Source organism: Myodes glareolus, chromosome 9 (genome assembly GCF_982192425.1).
Source record: "Myodes glareolus chromosome 9, mMyoGla1.1, whole genome shotgun sequence".
Classification (NCBI taxonomy): Eukaryota; Metazoa; Chordata; class Mammalia; order Rodentia; family Cricetidae; genus Myodes; species Myodes glareolus.
Window position 1 is genome coordinate 75,275,425 of NC_142034.1, and position 20,388 is coordinate 75,295,812.

The 20,388-nt window shown below is 41.0% G+C and overlaps 1 protein-coding gene across 1 annotated transcript; it reads right to left on the bottom strand.

The window, feature by feature from the left end:
- Positions 1 to 461: 461 nt before the first annotated feature.
- Positions 462 to 8,844, bottom strand: LOC148120987 (olfactory receptor 2Y1-like). The gene is made up of 2 exons (XM_087909608.1): positions 8,812 to 8,844; positions 462 to 1,400 (listed from the first exon to the last, which is right to left on the bottom strand). Exon 2 carries the CDS (start codon positions 1,395 to 1,397, stop codon positions 462 to 464), a length of 936 nt encoding a protein of 311 aa, XP_087765734.1. The 5' UTR covers positions 1,398 to 1,400; positions 8,812 to 8,844.
- Between the last annotated feature and the right edge of the window lie 11,544 nt (positions 8,845 to 20,388).

Genomic DNA, 20,388 nt, shown 5'->3' on the forward strand with positions numbered 1-20,388 from the left:
AAATGTGGTATTAGGGCGACAGGTCTCCTCTTGGCTTGATTCTAGCACTCTTTGTATGGTCCCTAACCTGGGTATGGAAGCCTTTAGGATCATCCCAGTGTTAGGCTTCACCACCCAGCTCTGAGTCTCAAGGCAAAGTCTTGTGATTACTCTGCTAGCCTACTCTAGAAAATGAAACCTGGAACTCTGATGAGTTGGGATTGCATAATGAAGGCAGTGTCTTGGCCATATAGACTGATTCTAAGTGGAACATACCACTCAAGAAGTTGCTTAAATTTCTTTATTATCATTTCCATAGTAATATAAAATAAACAAGTAATGTCATTAGCAAAAAAGTGAGAAATTCCAATTAAAATGATGTATTATAGGATGACACCTAGGAATAATGTTTTCTGATAGTAAACTTCAGATACTTTGCACTGGTCTAAAGTTAGATATTTTACTGGTTCTTGTTTCCTGTTCTACCTGGAATCTGTGCCTCTCCCCAGTACCCTCCACAGAGCCCCCTTCACATCTTTGTTCCTGAGGGTATAAATCAGAGGGTTGAGCATGGGGGTGACTACTGTATAAAAAAGAGCAACAAACTTTCCCTGACCCTCAGAATACCTGTGGCTAGGTTGGAGGTAGTTAGAGAAGGCTGAGCCATAAAACAGGGTAACCACAATAAGGTGAGATGCACATGTCCCAAAAGCCTTCCTGCGACCAGCCATTGACTTGATGTTCAGCACTGCCCTAGCAATTTGGGCATAGGATCCCAGAATTAGCACTAAAGGACAGACTAAGATAATGACACGGGCCACAAACAGATTGGCTTCTGTTCCTCCTGTGTCCTCACAGGCCAACTTCAGGAGAACAGGCAGCTCGCAGAAGAAGTGGTTCAACTGGTGTCCACAGAGAGGCAAGGCCATCCCGAGGCTTGTCTGGATCAGAGAGTTCACGAGTCCTCCCACCCAGGAGAATATAACCAATGTCCTGCAGAGAAGGGGATGCATAATGGTTGTGTAGTGGAGTGGGCGACACACGGCAGCATAGCGGTCTATAGCCATTGTCACCAAAAGCAAACACTCAGTTCCTCCCAGTGAGAGCACTATGCATAGTTGGGCCACACACCTTGCAAAGCTGATGGTCCTGTCGAGTCCAGAGAGGTTGACCAGCAGCTGGGGCACAGTGCTAGCAGTGTAGCAGAGGTCCAGGAAGGAGAGGTGGCAGAGAAAGTAGTACATGGGTGTATGTAGCCGAACGTCCAGTCGTGACAGAATGATGATCATGGTGTTGCCGAAGAGAGTCAGAGAGTAGAAGACAGAGATGAAGGTAAAAAAGACAGGCTCTAGGTGAGGCCAGTCTGAGAAGCCCAGCAGCAGGAAGCCCTCTTCTGAACTGGTGTTCAGGCTTTCCATGGTCTCTCACCTGCGCAAATAGAACTCAGTTCTTCCTACAGAGAAGAATGTGAATTATTTATTCCTAAATGCAACAAAATCACATATTTTGAGTTGCCACTTTTTATAGATCTGTTGAGTTTTTCATTTCCCCCTGCTTCCATCCTTGTAAGTCTCTTGTTCTCTTTCAAATCCATATCCTTTCTTTATCTTTAATTGTTGTTACTCTTTTCTCCATGTGTGTGTGTGTGCGTGTGTGTGTCTGTGTGTGTGTGTGTTGTGTCTATTCAACTGTTCTTTAGCATGGAGATAACGGATTGATAGTGGTATGGTCTCCGATTGCACCTAATTTTTGTTGCTTGTTTTTTTCTATGACTTTTGCAAAGATACTCAGTCCTCTGGTCAGTCCACTGGATACAACTCTTCCTTTTCTGAAAGTAGAGACAATGTATTGCCACCTTTGTGGCATTGACATCAGGATCCAAAAGCAGTCATGTGGAAGCTGTATTAAAAATCCCAAGTTTTTTCTGGTCACCCTGCAGTGGTGGCTCCACCCTGCGGAGCTCTCCCAAATCCCATCCCAGTCTTCATCCAGGTACACCTTCCTCTCTTCCCCCCTTCTCCCTGGGGCCACAAGATCTCCCCAGAGCTGCTCCCTTGCACGCTGGGCCTGGGCTGTGGGCTCAGCCCGGCAGGGGCAGTTCCAGTGCTTTGATAGCCTGCCTGAGGACAGGCAGGCCCTGTGTCAGCTCAGCCCCATTACTGACCCGCAAGAGGCAGTGAACTTCTAACAGACATCCATTGGAGGAGGGGTGAGTTTGCTCCTGGCCCGAGGGCTTCGACTAGGAGGAATTCAGACTTTCCCCGCCCCCCTCGACTTTCTGGTCACCCTGCAGTGGTGGCTCCACCCTGCGGAGCTCTCCTGAATCCCATCCCAGCCTTCATCCAGGTACACCTTCCTTTCTTCCCCCCTTCCCCCTGGGGCCACAAGATCTCCCCAAAGCAGCTCCCTTGTGAGCTGGGCCTGGGCTGTGAGTGCAACCCGGCAGGAGGGAGTGCCTGTGTTTCAATAGACTGCCTGAGGAAAGGTAGGCCTTCTGTAAGTGAAGTCCCTGCCCAACAAGGGAACCTGACCTGGTACCAGAAGATCCAATAGAGAGCATTTGAAGGAAGAGATGGGCAGATGCCAAGGCAAGAACTCCTCCAACAATCTAAAAAACAACATGAAAACACCAGATCCCAACGACCCTACATTAGAAGGACTTGAACCTCTTAATTCAGAAGAAGTGGAAAAAAGTGCCATTATGAAAGCAATAGAGTCCCTTAAACAGGATATGAATAACTCCTTTAAAGAACTGGATGAGAAGTACAACAAAAAGATTGAAGAAATGAGTAAAGAAATGGATGAGAAGTATAACAAAAAGTTCGAAGAAATGAGTAAATCCATGAATGATACACTGGGAAACCAAGAAAAAACAATCAAACAGGTAATGGAAACAGTTCAAGAATTGAAAACTGAAATGGAGGCAATGAAGAAAGCACAAAACGAGGCCCGGCTAGATATGGAAAATCTAAGTAAACGAACAGAGACTACAGAATCAAGCATAACCAATAGGATTCAAGAGATGGAAGAACGAATCTCAGATTCTGAAGATACCATAGAGAAAATAAATGCTCTGATAAAAGAAAACACCAAATCTAACAAATTCTCTTCACAAAACATTCAAGAAATCTGGAACACCATAAAAAAACCAAATCTAAGAATAATAGGGATTGAAGAAGGAGAAGAACTGCAGATCAAAGGCCCAGAAAATATATTCAACAAAATTATAGAAGAAAACTTTCCCAACCTAAAGAATGATATTCCTATGAAGGTTCAAGAAGCATACAGAACACCGAATAGACTTGATCAAAAAAGAATATCCCCTTGCCATATAATAATCAAAACACAAAACATCCAGATTAAAGAAAGAATATTAAGAACTGCAAAGGAAAAAGGTCAAGTAACGTATAAAGGTAAACCTATCAGACTTACACCGGACTTCTCTATGGAAACCGTGAAAGCCAGAAGGTCCTGGATAGAGGTACTGCAGAAACTAAGAGACCATGGATGCAAACCCAGACTACTATACCCAGCCAAGCTATCATTCACTATCAATGCAGAAAACAAAATATTCCAGGATAAGAACAAATTTAAACAATTCGTAGCCACAAACCCAGCCTTACAGAAAGTAATAGAAGGAAAATCGCAACCCAAGGAATCCAACATTGCCAACACTGCCTACAATAACTCAGACATCTAGCGACCCTTCACAACCATAACTCAAAGAAGAGAAACACACAAACTCTATGACACACACACATACACACACACACACAAATAATAACCGGAGTCAACAACCAATGGTCATTATTATCACTTAATATTAATGGACTCAATTCACCTATAAAAAGGCACAGACTAAGAGACTGGATAAGAAAACAGGATCCAACATTCTGCTGTTTACAAGAAACACACCTCAACCACAAAGATAGATATCTACTCAGAGTAAAGGGTTGGGAAAAGTTTTCCAAGCAAACGGACCTAAGAAACAAGCTGGTGTGGCCATTCTAATATCTAACAAAATTGACTTCAAACTAAAATCAATCAGAAGAAATGGAGATGGACATTTCATACTCATAACAGGAACCATTAATCAGGAGGAAGTCTCAATCCTGAATATCTATTCCCCTAATATAAAAGCACCCACTTATGTAAAAGAAAAACTTTTAGAACTCAAGGCAGTCATCAAACCACACACACTAATAGTAGGAGACTTCAACACACCTCTCTCACCAATGGACAGGTCAATCAAACAGAAACTCAACAGAGAAATAAGAGAATTACTAGAGGTAATGAATCAAATGGACTTAACAGATATCTATAGAACATTCCACCCAAAAAAGGAAAGAATATACCTTCTTCTCTGCAGGTCATGGGACCTTCTCAAAAATTGACCACATACTCGGTAACAAAGCAAACTTACACAGATACAAAAAAATATTAGTAAACACCTGTGTCTTGCCGGATCACCACGGAATAAAGTTAGAATTCAATAACAATTCGAACACCAAAAAGCCTACAAACACGTGGAAGTTGAACAGTCAACTACTGAATCATCCCTGGGTCAAGGAAGAAATAAAGAAAGAAATTAAAGTCTTCCTTGAATTTAATGAAAATAAAGACACAACATACTCAAACCTATGGGACACAATGAAAGCAGTGCTAAGAGGAAAGTTCATAGCACTAAGTGCCCAATTAAAGAAAACGGAGAAAGCACATATTGGAGACTTAACAACACACCTAAAAGCTCTGGAAAAAAAAGAAGCAGACTCTCCCAGGAGGAGTAGAAGACTGGAAATAATCAAACTGAGGACTGAAATCAACAAAATAGAAACACAGAAAACAATCCAAAAAATCAACGAAACAAAAAGTTGGTTCTTGGAGAAAATCAATAAGATTGACAAACCCCTAGCCAAACTAATCAAACGGCAGAGAGAGAACACTCAAATTAATAAGATCAGAAATGAAAAGGGGGACATAACAACAGACACAGTGGAAATTCAGAGAATCATTAAATCTTACTACGAGAGTTTATCTGCCACAAAGTTGGAAAATGTAAAAGAAATGGATTGGTTTTTAGATAAATATTATTTACCAAAGTTAAATCAAGACCAGGTAAACAATCTAAATAGACCTGTTAGTCGCGAAGAATTAGAAGCTGTTATCAAAAACCTCCCGACCAAAAAAAGCCCAGGACCAGATGGTTTCAATGCAGAATTCTACCAGAACTTCCAGGAAGAGCTAATACCTATACTCCTTAATGTATTTCACAATATAGAAACAGAAGAATCATTGCCAAACTCTTTTTATGAAGCTACAGTTACCCTGATACCAAAACCACACAAAGACACAACCAAGAAAGAGAATTACAGACCAATCTCACTCATGAACATTGACGCTAAAATACTCAATAAAATACTGGCAAACCGAATCCAAGAATACATTAGAAAAATTATCCATTATGATCAAGTAGGCTTCATCCCAGAGATGCAGGGTTGGTTTAACATACACAAATCTATCAATGTAATCCATCATATAAATAAACTGAAAGAAAAAAACTATATGATCATTTCATTGGATGCTGAAAAAGCATTTGACAAAATTCAACACCCCTTTATGATAAAGGTGTTGGAGAGATTGGTTATACAAGGATCATACCTAAATATAATAAAAGAAATATATGGTAAGCCGACAGCTAACATCAAATTGAATGGAGAGAAACTCAAACCATTCCACTAAAATCAGGAACACGACAAGGCTGTCCACTCTCTCCATACCTCTTCAATATAGTGCTTGAAGTTCTAGCAATAACAATAAGACAACATAAGGGGATCAAGGCGATTCGAATTGGAAAGGATGAAGTTAAACTTTCGTTATTTGCAGACAATATGATAGTGTACAAAAGCGACCCCAAAAACTCTACCAAAGAACTCCTACAGTTGATAAACACCTTTAGTAATGTGGCAGGATACAAGATCAACTCCAAAAAATCGGTTGCCCTCCTATACACAAAGGATAAAGAAGCAGAGAGGGAAATCAGAGAAACATCACCTTTCATGATAGCCACAAATAGCATAAAATATCTTGGGGTAACTCTAACCAAGGAAGTGAAAGACTTATTTGACAAGAAATTTAAGTCCTTGAAGAAAGAAATTGAGAAGGATACCAGAAAATGGAAAGACCTCCCCTGCTCTTGGATTGGGAGAATCAACATAGTAAAAATGGCAATTCTACCAAAAGCAATCTATAGATTCAATGCAATTCCCATCAAAATCCCATCAAACTTCTTCACAGATCTTAAGAGAACAATAATCAAGTTTATATGGCAAAACAAAAAACCCAGGATAGCCAAAACAATCTTATACAATAAAGGAACTTCTGGAGGCATTACCATCCCTGACTTCAAACTGTATTACAGAGCAACAGTTTTGAAAACAGCTTGGTATTGGCATAACAACAGAGAAGTCGACCTATGGAATCGAATAGAAGACCCGGGTATTAACCCACAAACGTATATTTTGTATATACAAAACGTATATACAAACCTGGTATTTGACAAGGGAGCTAAAGGTATACAATGGCAGAAGGAAAGCATCTTTAACAAATGGTGCTGGCATAACTGGATGTCAACCTGTAGAAGAATGAAAATAGATCCATATCTATCACTATGCACAAAACTCAGGTCCAAATGGATTAAAGACATCAACATTAATCTGACCACTTTGAACCAGATAGAAGAGAAAGTGGGAAGTAGTCTACAAGACATAGGCACAGGAGATCACTTCCTAGGTAGAACCCCAGTAGCACAGACAATAAGAGAATCAATGAATAAATGGGACCTCCTGAAACTGAGAAGCTTCTGTAAAGCAAAGGACACTGTCAGTAAGACAAAAAGGCTACCTCTGTCTGGGAGAAGATCTTAACCAACCCCTCATCAGACAAAGGTCTGATCTCCAAAATATACAAAGAACTCAAGAAACTAGACAATAAAACTCTAATTAACCCAATTAAAAAATGGGGTGCTGATCTGAACAGAGAATTCCCAACAGAAGATCTTCGAATGGCCAAAAGACACTTAAGGTCATGCTCAACATCCTTAGCGATCAGGGAAATGCAAATCAAAACAACTATGAGATACCATTTTACACCGGTCAGATTAGCTAAAGTTAAAAACACCAATGATAGCCTATGCTGGAGAGGATGTGGAATGAGGGGAACACTCATCCATTGTTGGTGGTAATGCAAACTTGTGCAGCCACTGTGGAAATCAGTGTGGCGGTTTCTCAGGAAACTGGGAGACAACCTCCCTCAGGACCCAGCAATTCCACTCTTGGGAATATACCCAAGAGATGCCCTATCATACTACAAAAGCATTTGTTCAACTATGTTCATAGCAGCACTATTTGTAATAGCCAGAACCTGGAAACAACCTAGGTGCCCCTCAATAGAAGAATGGTTAAAAAAGGTGTGGAACACATACACATTAGAGTTTTACTCAGCGGTAAAAAACAATGACATCTTGAATTTTGCATGCAAATGGATGGACATAGAAAACGCTTTACTGAGTGAGGTAAGCCAGACCCAAAAAGAGGAATATGGTATGTATTCACTCATAAGTGGATTCTAACCATAATTAAAGGTCTTTGAGCCTATTATTCGTGACCCTAGAGAAGCTAAATAAGAAGGTGAACCTGATGAAAATCATGTAGCTATCCTCCTGGAGATAGGAAATAGACAAGAGTCCCAGGTAACCTCGGGTGCATGGGGGTGGGTGGGAGGGTTGTTGGAAGGGGAGAAGGTTAGAGAGGAGGGAGTAGAGGAGGAATGGGGAAAGCTCGGTGGACTGGGAGGGTGGGAGGGAGAAAGGATGGATATGGAATCAGGGAAGATTATATTTCAACTAAGGGAGTCATTTTAGGGTTTACAGGAGACTTGATTATAAATGGGATCCCAGGTCCAAGGAGAGATCCCCAGATTGTTCTCTGGACAGAGGAGAGGGTGCCTGAACCGGCCTTGGCCCATAACCATACTGATGAATATTTTGCTTATCACCATAGAGCCTTCATCTTGTGATGGATGGAGATAGAGACAGAGACCCACATTGGAACACTGGACTTAACTCCCTAGGTCCAAATGAGAAGCAGAAGGAAAGAGAACGTAAGCAAAGAAGACAAGACCAGAGGGAACCTTCATCCGACGATGGATGGCGATACAGACGGAGACCCACATTGGAGCACCGGACTGAGCCCCCCAAGGTCCAAATGAGGAGCAGAAGGAGAAAGAAAATGAAAAAGGAAATCAGGACTGCGATGGAAGTGATCACCCACTGATACAAGGGGACTGATCTAATGAGAGTTCACCAAGGCCAGTTGGACTGGGACTGAACGAGGACGTGATCCAACCAGATTCTCTGAATGTGGCCGGATTCTCTGAATGTGGCTGGCCAGGAGTCTTTCTGAAAAGCCATTGACAATAACACTGGGACTTGTTTCCTCTGCATATATTGGATTTTGGGGATCCAGTCTGTTTGGATACTCACCTTCCTGGACCTGGAATCAGGGGGGAGGAACTTGAACTTCCCACTGGGCAGGAAACCCTGACTACTCTTAGGGATGGAGAGGGAGGAGGAGAGGGAGTGGGGGGAGTGGGAGGGTGTTGGGAGGAGGGGCGGAAATGGAAACTTTTATAATTTAATAAAATTACTTTCTCATAAAAAAAATAAGGACACACGGGGGCTTAAAAAAATTCCAAGTGTGTGATTTCTGTGCTGTTCTGGATCCTTCCTTTTCTAGTCTCTGAGACAGACTACGTTAGCAGATTGAGATGAAGAACTTTCCTGTCTGAGTTTGTATCTCTGACCTCTGGGTTCTTTCTGTCTCTTGCTTGATAAATTTGGTCATGACTGAATTCTTGGAGCCTTGAGCTGTTTCTGTCTGTCACAAAGAGCTAAACCGCATAGGAAAGCTTCTTGGGAAGGAATATGATCACAAATCTATTCTTTTTGATGACTCTCAATCGCTTCTTTCTCTTGCAACTAATTTATTTTTTTTCTTTTTTTTTAAGAGTAAATTTTATTAAATTATAAATGTTTCCATTTCCGCCCCTCTTCCCAATGAATAAATGGGACCTCCTGAAACTGAGAAGCTTCTGTAAAGCAAAGGACACTGTCAGTAAGACCAAAAGGCTACCTTCCAACTGGGAGAAGATCTTCACAAATCCCTCATCAGACAAAGGTCTGATCTCCAAAATATACAAAGAACTCAAGAAACTAGACACTAAAACTCTAACTAATTTATTTTTGTAATATTTTTGTCACAAGAGTTCTTTTGAATCTTTGTTCCCATCTATGATCTGCCCTCCTTGGAAATAGTAAGCACATTGTGACAATGAATATTAATGTCTTCTTTTATGTCATAAGAGGTGATAAATTAATGTGTCTTTTCATGACACAAGGATCTCAATTACATTTTCTTGAATGAAACATCGAATATTCTACAATCTGAGAATTATTTTAACTTTGCAAAAAATGTTTATGCATGTGAGTGCTTTACTGCACATTGGACTGCGCACCATGCGCATACCTGCTGCCTGCAGAGGGCAGAAGAAGGTGTCAGATTCCCTGGAACTGGTGATATCCTTGGCTGTGAACTGCCATGTTGGTGCTGGGAACTGCATGAGTGATAAAATCACTGAACCATCTTCCCTGCCCAATAATTTTTTTTTTTATAAGAAGCCTGAAGATGAACTATGAGTACATTTGCATAAGCTAAAGAAACAGGGCAAGCATTAAAATACTCCTTCTCTTTAGAGATTCTTCAAATAAAAACTAAGCAAAATTACAAGATTTTAGGTTTTTGGCATAGGAATCATTGATTTCTTTGATTAAAGTTGTTCTTAAGTATTCGGTGGTTTTATAGCTATCATCAATCGAATACTTTGCTCATGGTTGTCTTTGGAAACACAATTTATTTTTCTGTGGTGTTTGTATCTCACAACTTAGATGGAGTCTCTTATTATTTCTGTGAGTTTTAGAAGTTGCTTTGAGCTTCTAGCATGCTCTGTTTGGAGGGCCATGCCATTTGCAAACAGTTATTTTTACTTCATCCTGTTTAAATTTATCATCTTTTATTTCTCTGTCTTGGGGAAACTGGATCTACACATGCAGAGAGATCAAAATACACCTCTCTCCCACCTCATATACAAATAGCAACTGAAAGTGGGTTATAGTTTTTTAATGACACCCCAAAGTTCCCAGTGAGTAGAAGAACCTGCGGGCTGCATCCTGAAGCTGATTTTGGCAAAGATTATTTTTTAAGTCTGTGCTTCCAAACACACTTGAAGTGGAGACAGTGGAAGCCAGTGTTGCCTGCAAGCTCGGAGTGGTTACAATGACTCTATGTAGATTCTACTATGGCAGCAAGTGTCCTTCTAAGAGGATTCTGAACATGGGAAAGACTGTGTACGCATGGGTCCGAGGCTATGTGTGAAGCCTCTGGACACTGTTATTATGAATTAAACTGCTCACAATCACATCTATTAAACAACTCTCAGAATAATAAATATTGGCGAAAAAGAAGAAATAAATACTTTCAATGGAAAATGAAGTTTTAGATAATTTGTTTCTAGAAAACTTGCCTTGGAGGAAATGGTAAAGATGTTCTTTGAGAGGAGTGATGTGATGTAAGGGTCCAGCTTGAACCTAAATAAGAAAGGAAGACCATTATAAAATGAGTCAGCATAGGCAATGCTTTCTTAGTCTTGCTTGATCTATCAAAAAATAATCAAAACAAAAATGTATCTTATGAGCATGATGAATGACAATGATACAAGATGAAAAGTCTGATAGTGTAATATACCTTAAATATTTATTTTATTTTTATTAATCATTACATATTTTAGCATTTCTTTTTTCTCATGGTTATTTATGTTTGTGTCTGTGTGTCTCTGTGCACACGGATGTCCACAAGAGCCAGAAGAGAGTGCTGGATCCCATGAAACCTGGTTATAGGTGACTGTGAGCTGGGAATTGAACTCTAGTCCTTTGGAAGAGCAGCAAGCACTCTTTATTTTGATATTTTTATTTTTTACATTATTTTTTAAATTTATTCTTCTCTCACACAATATATTCCAACTGAGGTTTCCTCTCTCCCTACTCCTCCCAGTTCCCCCATCCCTGTCATCTCCTTTATCCCTTAGAACCACTCCTCCTCCCTCTATTTTTCTTCAGGAAAGAGCAGGCTTCTCAGGGATATCAACTGAACACAGCATAACAAGATGCAGTAAGACTAGATCCAAACCCTCATATCAAGACTGGGTGAAGCATCTCGGTAGAAGAAAGAGGGTCCCAAGGCTTCACTGTTGAGCTTTTTTCTCCAACCCCGTAGTGTAAGATACATATATGTCCTCTTAGAAGAATATATTTATGTAAAGATAGAGGACCAATCATAAATGTACATGCAAAATCTAGAGTAATATCATTTTTTCCTTTTTGTTGAGACATGGTTCCTCTGAGTAACAACCCTAGCTGTTCTGGAGCTTGCTTTGTAGACCAGGCTGGTCTAAAAATTCACTGAGATCTTCCTGCCTCTGCCTCCCAAGTTCTTGAATTAAAGGTGTGCACTACCACCACCCAAATAGAGTAATATCTTAAATAATTTTTTTAAAGTAGCAAGATTGAAAAACTGATTTACTAAAAAATGAAAACCAAGACCTATAAAGTGAATTTTGATAAAACACAGGACTATACTAGTGTATAAATTTGTGTTAATGTTTTCTTTATTTTCAGTTTTTCTTCCTTTTTTCTTTTTTTCCTTAATCCTTTTTTCTTAAGACAGATTTTTGTTATATACCTAGCCATCAACTCCAAGTTCCTCTTACCTTAGCCTCCCAAATTCTGGGCTTGTGAGGTCATATTATCATGTCAAATAAAACTGAAATTTATTGAGATTGAGATTATAGGAAAGTAAGCACATAGCAAACAAAAAGTTACAACTTAGTTCTTGAGAGAGCTTTGTCTTATGTTTACCATGGATATTTTTTGCTGGACTAAATTTTGCCTTGTGTTGTCAAGTTTACTAAGACAAGATCATCAATGAAACTGTTAATGCAGAATTAATTATTTCAAAAAGATATTATTGACACTCTTATGAAAACATGATAAAGTACGAATTATAAACGCAAAGCATATGTATATTCAGCTTAACCAATGTATCAAAACTGTTTTAATTTGGATAGTCTCCATGGACAAGTGAATGATTTCGTAAGTTCACAGATAGCTGCTTACAGATGAATTCTATTATTGCTTTTACTACCACGTTTTGAAAGTTTATTTCTGTGAGCTTTTGTTTACTTAGCTATAAAGCCAAAAAATAATTGGACAGGTTTTTGATTGACATTAAAGGTTCTCACCATACTCCCATTGATAGCACAACACTGTGCTATCAACAATAATTTGAAGGTTGAGGCAGACAAATTCTTAGGGAGGCATGAAGCCTTGAAGTAGGTTAGGTCTAGCTTAGTGGGACAAAGACATTGCCTTCCCCCCACCCCCTCCATGATCTAGTCTTTTACTCAGGAATATGGTGTGCAAAGCCACAGTCCCAATCTGTACAACCTCAAGACCAGGGTGTTTTCTTTCTTTGTCCCATCAAAGACTCTTTTTCTGCCTAACCAGGCCTTTGACCCCTGTGTGCCTGCTTGTAAGTCCCTTGCTTGGTGGATGAGTGTTGGTGTTGTACAGACTCGGATAGACTCTGATCTGGATCCAGTGTCTTTCATACTGGAGACCACATCACATTACATTTATTCCTTCAGCATTTAAGGCATTCTGAAAGACTCTTCTACCAAATATCCTATAAGAGCACAATCTAAAATTTCAGTACACGACCCCAAATCAGAGATGGGCCAGAGTCTGTGTAGCTGACATTCAGAGTGAATTCATAAACGTCTTGTTTTTCTGTGACTCTGCACAAAGGACATGGTCCCTATCTGTGATGAGTTCCCTCTGAGTGTACTTCCTCCCGAGAAATTCTTAGTTTATTATGACAGCTCTGACCACACCTCTGTTCTTTTCCTACCAACTCTGATTCCACCTATTTACTGTACATAAAGAACCTTGATTTCAAGTCCACCTTTGCTGCATATCTTAAAAAATATTTCCATTATTTTAGTAGTAGAAGAGAAAAAGAAGCAACTGAGTTTTTTTTTGACATTTCACATGAGGAGTAGGTACAGAATATATAAGTGATAAAAGATGAAAAAATTTATTTGAGTAAATTATTATTGCATGAAATTAACCTTTCTTTGCCCTAAAACTGGAGCCAAAACACAGTGGAGCCCACTGCTGATTTCTCAGAACAATATTTGCTTTTTAATGCACTTTTTAAAACCATGAACCTAACCATCTCAAGCTTTCAGCACTTACCTGGAGTCCAGGGACAGAAAGCTCCCACTTTTGCTTTCTTCAAATATAGTGGGTTTGAAGGACAAGTGAGACCCACTGGAGACTTGAGAAAGCCTGTGATGTCTGAAGGGTACTTTGCTCCTTGGCCCTTATTTCACCTGTGATAGGAAAGAGTCAGGTCAGAGCTCAAGTCCTTGAGAAGTCAACATAGCACATACAGCAGAGAATGCTGAGGGGGCTAACCCGGGAGGAAGGAGCATCCTCCTCAATAACCTCCTGCATGCTCACTCCAACCAACTGAGGTCGCATCAGAGCTGGCACATTAACAGGTCTCCTGCTGATCCTAACTGAGGTTGCAAGCATCGGTTATGCCCTGAGGACACTGAGAAGCGTTCTCATTTTCATGTCCTGTGACTGTAGGATTAAACCCAGGTTCTTGTCAAGGCTAGGCGAGTACTCAACCTCTGAGTTTTATCCCCAGTCCCACAGATGCATTATTTAAAAGCAGCGGAGAGTGAGTTGCTTACAAAGGGCAGCCTTGGAGACCAAAGGCCCCACTGTGGCAATTATAATGAACTCTGCTGGCTCTCCAAGACCCGCCTTGCAGCTTTCACTACTCTCTGTTCACCTAGTTCTGCCAAACCTAAGTGACCTATTGTGTATTCTCAGGACAAGTTCTTATGCACTCATGTGATTCTGCATCCCAAGATTCCTTCCGCTTCTCCACTTTGACTCCAGTCCTATCAGCCTTCTTCTGGACAGACTCAATTCCAAGTCTCACTTGAAGACAGCCGTGTTCACATTGCCACAGCTGTCTTCCTTCTCTGGAGCCATCACACAATGCTTAGGTGTTTCCACACAGCTGCTCTGTTGATCCAGCCGCAACTTGATTCTGTTATGTAGAGATTGGCGCTTTCATTTTTTCTGTTATAATATTTAATGGGTCTGTGCTTATTATTTTATACTCCATTTTTATTTCTAACATATTTATAAATTCACATATTCATTAAAAATGCATGGGCAAAGACCAGCTTCTTCTTACAGTATGGGGGAAGTTAATGTGCAAGACTCCCGTATTCACTTGAGGAATTTGTAATATGAGTTAAGGAAGAAAAAATCTTTGCTAATACATTAATAGCTTTGTGATCTTACATGACTAAACCCCAGTTTCCCCATCAGTAAGAGGTTATCATGATCTGTCTCTCTCTCTAATATCATTGTTTGTGGTTTAGTTGTACGTAGTGTGTAAGGTGACTGGTGTATGGTAGATATTCACTGAGTGACTCTTCATAATGCTAAAATTTATCCAGTATAGACACATTGTCTTGTCCTAATAAAGTCTTCAAAACACTTTGCTTGAAATAATTTCTTTTTCAAATTTATTTTTCCATTCAAAAATTTACACTTCTTCCCCTCCTCCCATTCCCCTCCTGTCCCCCCACTCATCCTCCCCCACCACTTCCTTCTTAAGAGAGGGCAGGGAACCCTGCCCTGTGGGAAGTACAAGGCCCTCCCCACTACATCCAGGCCTAGGAAGCTTTGCATCCAAATAGACTAGAGTCCCAAAAAGCCAGTACATGCAGTAGGAACAAGTCCCAGTGCCTTTATCTATGACTTCTCAGTCAACTCCCATTGTCAGCCACATTCAGAAAGTCCAGTTTGATCCCATGCTCATTCAGTCCCAATCCAGCTGGATTTGGTGAGCTCCCATTAGAACAGACACACTGTCTCAGTGGGTGACCCTTGCGGTCCAGACTTCTTTGCTTATCTTCTCCCTCCTTCTGCTCTTCAACAGGACCTTGGGGGTTCAGTCCATTGCTCTGATGAGGGTCTCTGTCTCTATCTCCATCCGTCGCCAGATGAAGATTCTATGGTGATATTTGAGATAACCATCAGTGTGATAGTGAGGCAAAGACAGTTCAGGCATCCTCACCTCTGCTGCCCAAGGACCTAGCTGGGGACATCCCCGTGGACACCTGGGATCCCCTCTAGAGCCAAGTCTCTTGCCAACCCTAAAATGGCTCCCTTAATGTAGATATCTTCTTCCCTGCTCCTATATTTGCACTTCCTCCATCTCCACCTTCCCATTCTCCCAAGCTCTCTCCAGTCTTTCCCTACTCCCTTTTCTCTCCCCCTCTCCCCTTCCCCAATCCCACTCCCACCCCTTGCTTGAAATAATTTCAATCAGTGTGGGAATAACAAGTCTTTTCCTCTGTACAAGAAGCATAACACCATCAAAAGAAACATTACTATCACTACAGACACTATCATCTTCATACACAAGTAATGCAAATGGCAAAAATTACCATATACAAATGGAAGAATGTGATTGGGCCAGATCAGTGACTGGGCAATAACTGAGGTCAGGGCAGAGCTGGCACATTATCAGGTCTCCTGCTGATCCAAACTGAGATTGCACACATTGGTTATGCCCTGAGGACACTGAGAAGCGTTCTCATTTTCATGTCCTGTGACTGTAGGATTAAACCCAGGTTCTTGTCAAGGCTAGACGAGTACTCAACCATTGAGTTGTATCCTCATCCCACAGATGCATTATTTAAAAGCAGTGGAGAGTGAGTTGCTTACAAAGGGCAGCCTTGGAGACCAAAGGCCCCACTGTGGCAATTATAATGAACTCTGCTGGCTCTCCAAGACCCGCCTTGCAGCTTTCACTACTCTCTGTTCACCTAGTTCTGCCAAACCTAAGTGACCTATTGTGTATTCTCAGGACAAGTTCTTATGCACTCATGTGATTCTGCATCCCAAGATTCCTTCCGCTTCTCCACTTTGACTCCAGTCCTATCAGCCTTCTTCTGGACAGACTCAATTCCAAGTCTCACATGAAGACAGCCGTGTTCACATTGCCACAGCTGTCTTCCTTCTCTGGAGCCATCACACAATGCTTAGGTGTTTCCACACAGCTGCTCTGTTGATCCAGCCGCAACTTGATTCTGTTATGTAGAGAATGACGCTTTCATTTTTTCTGTTACAATATTTAATGGGTCCATGCTTATTATTTTATGTTCCATTTTTATTTCTAACATATTTATAAATTCACATATTCATTAAAATGCGTGGGCAAAGACCAGCTTCTTCTTACAGTATGGGGGAAGTTAATGTGCAAGACTCCCGTATTCACTTGATGAATTTGTAAAATGAGTTCAGGAAGAAAAATCTTTGCTGACACATTAATAGCTTTGTGACCTTAAAAGACTGAGCCCCAGTTCCCCCATCAAAAGAGGTTATCTTGATCTCTCTCTCTCTAATATCATTGTTTGTGGTTTAATGGCACGTAGTGTGTAAGGTGCCTGTTGTATGGTAGACGATATTCACTGAGTGGATTTTTATAATGCTAAAATTTATCCACCACAGATACAATGTCTTGTATTAATAAGGTCTTCAAAACACACTCTACTTGAAATAATTTCAATCAGTGAGGGAATCACAAGTCTCTTCCTTTGCACAAGAAGCATAACACCATCAAGAGAAACATTGTTTAACATCACACTGAAACACTATCATTATTATCTTCATATGCAATTAATGCAAATGGTACGAATTATCATATACAAATGGAAGAATGTGATTGGGCCTGATCAATGACTGGGCAATAACAGCTAGAACTACCTGGTGCTGTACCAATTATCATCAAGTCGGGCAATATTCATAATAACTTTATTAGTTCCTATTACCATGCCTACTTCATAGAAGACAGAGCTGGGGCACAGATTACCTAGTGTCTGTCACACAGCTGCCCAATGTCACCCTTCCCTCTAAACCTTGGTGTGCTGGCTGGATTTATGTCAACTTGACACAAGCCAGAGTCATCTGAGAGGAGGAAACCTTAGTTGAGAAAATGCCTCCTTATGATTGGGTTATAGGCAGGCCTGTAGAGCATTTTCTTAATCAGTACTTGATGGAGGAGGCCCCAGCCCACTGTGGGTGGGACCTCCCCTGGGCTGATGATTCTGGGTTTTATAAGAAAGCAGACTGAGCAATCCATGATGAGCAAAAAAGCAGCAATCCTCTGCATCAGCTCCTGTCTCCTGGTCCCAACCTAATCTGAGTTCCTGTCTTGGCTTCTTTCAGTGGACTGTGGCTCAGGATATGTAAGCCCCGAATCCCTTTTCTGCCCAACTTGCTTCTGGTCATGGTCTTTTACCACTGTGTTAGAAATCCTAACTAAGATACCGGGTGTGAATGAACAAATATTATTCCCAGGAATACTTTGCTGTAGTTCTGGAGGGAAAACGAGACAGTAGGAATCTATAAGAATGCATTTGTGGTTACACAGCTGTGTGAGTCAGCCTTTTTATCACAGTGATGAAACACCTTCATAACGAGGCAAGTGGGGAGAGATTTATCTTGGCTCACTGTTCCAGACCGTCATGGTGGTATATGTGGTGATCTGAATATGAATGGCTCTCATATGCTCATATATTTGAATACTTAGTCACCAGGGAAGGACTAGAAGATGCGGCCTTGTTGGAGGAAGTGTGTCACTAGGGCTGGACTTTAAAGTTTCAAAAGCCTAAACCAGGCCCAGAGTCTCTGTCTTTCTGTTGCCTGTGGATCTAGATGTAGAGCTCCCAACTGCTTCTCCAGCATCATGTCTGCCTGTGTGCCGCCATGCTTCCTTCTATGCTGATAATAGACTAAACCTCTGAAACTGTAAGCAAGCCTCCAGGTAAATGGTTTATTTTATGAGTTGCCTTGATAATGATGTTTCTTCACAGCAATAAAACAGTGACAAAGACAGTACAGTAGATCAGAACCACTCAAATCATGGCAGCCAGAAAACAGAGAGGGAATACCTATGCTTCTTGTTGGCGTCCAGCTTTTCTCCCCCTTCATTCCATTTGGGTCCTATTGTATGGCTGGTGTTGTCCACATTAAGGATGAATTATCCCCATTTAATTAATCTCTGGAAACACATGAGTAGATACAGTCAGTGGGGTTATACTAGTCTCCTGAATGTCTCTCAGTCTGATGGAGTTGACAATCATATGAACGTTAAGAAAATGTGGACACCTTGATTACAAGATATAGTGAAAACAAGCTGGAACTAGGCCGGACGACCCCTATCCTGCTACTAGAATTCATAATGCTGAAAGGGGCTAAATGATCTGCTGGAGAAGAAACAGCATTAGTAGTCTTACTGAGAACCTGCCTGCTACAATGGCAGACTGCTAGGAGTCTGACCACTGGAGCAATAGTGGCATACCTGCCATTGGGGTAACCAAGAGCACTTCAAGGTCTGCTCCTCAGGAGGGATTTTAGGTTTGATATTATAAATATGATTTTTAAAACAGAAATGTGTGAGGAAATCACAAGTCAGTGGTGAAAAACTTATTGGTGGATAGTTAAATTAACATGGAATCAAACTGCCTTCTAAACATTTATGCTTATAACTACAGACAAATTCTAACGTTAATAAGTAAGTGTCTCTTTACAAAAAATGATGGGGGATTTAGAAACTTTTAGCTGTTCAAGGCGTCAAGAAAACAGAATAGTTGAACCCTCAATCCTGAGCAGGACATTTCTACTACTCCAATTAAGGCCCAAGGAATATGACGGAAGAAGGGTCAGAAGGAATATATGAGCCAGAAGATAACGATGAATGCTGTGAAGTTGTCTTCTGAGCATGTCACAGCCATGGTGATTATGATTTCACAGCAGATGGGATCGCCTGAACTGTGTCATAGAAGACTGGGCCCTTGTCAATTCTAGTTGTGGGTGGGAAGGGTCTCAGGGCCCTATCCTTCCCTGCTGATAAATTCTATACCCTTAGGTGAAGCCACCAGGCTCTACTGGATAATTCCTAAGACATAGTCACACAGAGGGCTCTGGCTAAACTCAGGAGGCTACAAAACATCACCACCAACAACACCAACACCAAGTTGCTTTAATTTGCTGTCTGTTGCTATGATAAAATACTGAGCAAAACTACTTGATAAGAAAGATGTTTATTGAGCCTTAGAGGGAAGCCAAAGCAGGAACTCAAGGCTGAAAGAGCTCCTGGAGCAGAAATCATGGTAGGATGCTGCTTACTGGATTGCTCCCAGGCTCATTTTCAGCTACCTTTCTTATACACCCAGCTCACGTGCCCAGGGCTGGCACTGCCCACAGTGGGCTGGGCCTCCTACATCAATTGACAATAAGAAAAATGCCCCACAGACAAGACGCAGGAAATTCCTCTGTTGAGGTTCCCTCTTCCCAGGTGTGCAAAGCTGACAAGCAGCATCACCAATGTAGAGAGTAAGACATCCTTGAGTGCACAGATGAGCTCTAGGGAAATGAGGAAGGTCAAATGCGTTGACTTCTCTGTTCAAACAAAGGATTGTCGACCTGTTTTCCACCTGGAAATCTGGGAATGGATTTAGTTTATAGCCAGGTGATCTTTTGCTGTCTGTTGGACCAGGCTTCACTTGACTCCTGAAGACTATTATGTTTGTTATTATTATATTAGCTATAATATAATATTTGTTTTTATATATTGCATTTGTTATTACACTATTATCCCAGACTCTTCCTCCCTAGAGCTTGAGCGTTGTCTCATAATCCATAAAACCAATCCTTATGGGAGATTCCACGTGTGCTTTACAGCAGCCTAGGTCACTTCTATGCCTTCTTAGGCCAGGCCAATCCTGACCCCCACAGGCACTATAGTCATTTTCCCTTTTGTCTTGAATATAGTTCCTGAGTCAACAGAACCCATCTTTATGAAAGAGGCCATATGTACTTTGTGAAGAGTTTCAGTACACATACGTCTTTAGCTTGGTTGTGCACACCAGATTGAGTTAATTGTTATCAGGAAACTTTTATGCCCAAACTGTGCTGTGCTTCAATATGTCTGAAATAAATTGCCTGGTGTCAGAGTCTAGAAGTTTGAGCTAACACCAGCTAACTAAGTTGTTTTGAACCACATTTCCTTCTTATTTCTCAAAGATCAACATTCTTCTGACCCTGGTGGCTGCAGGAAAGGGACCTGTAAGGGGAGGGAATAC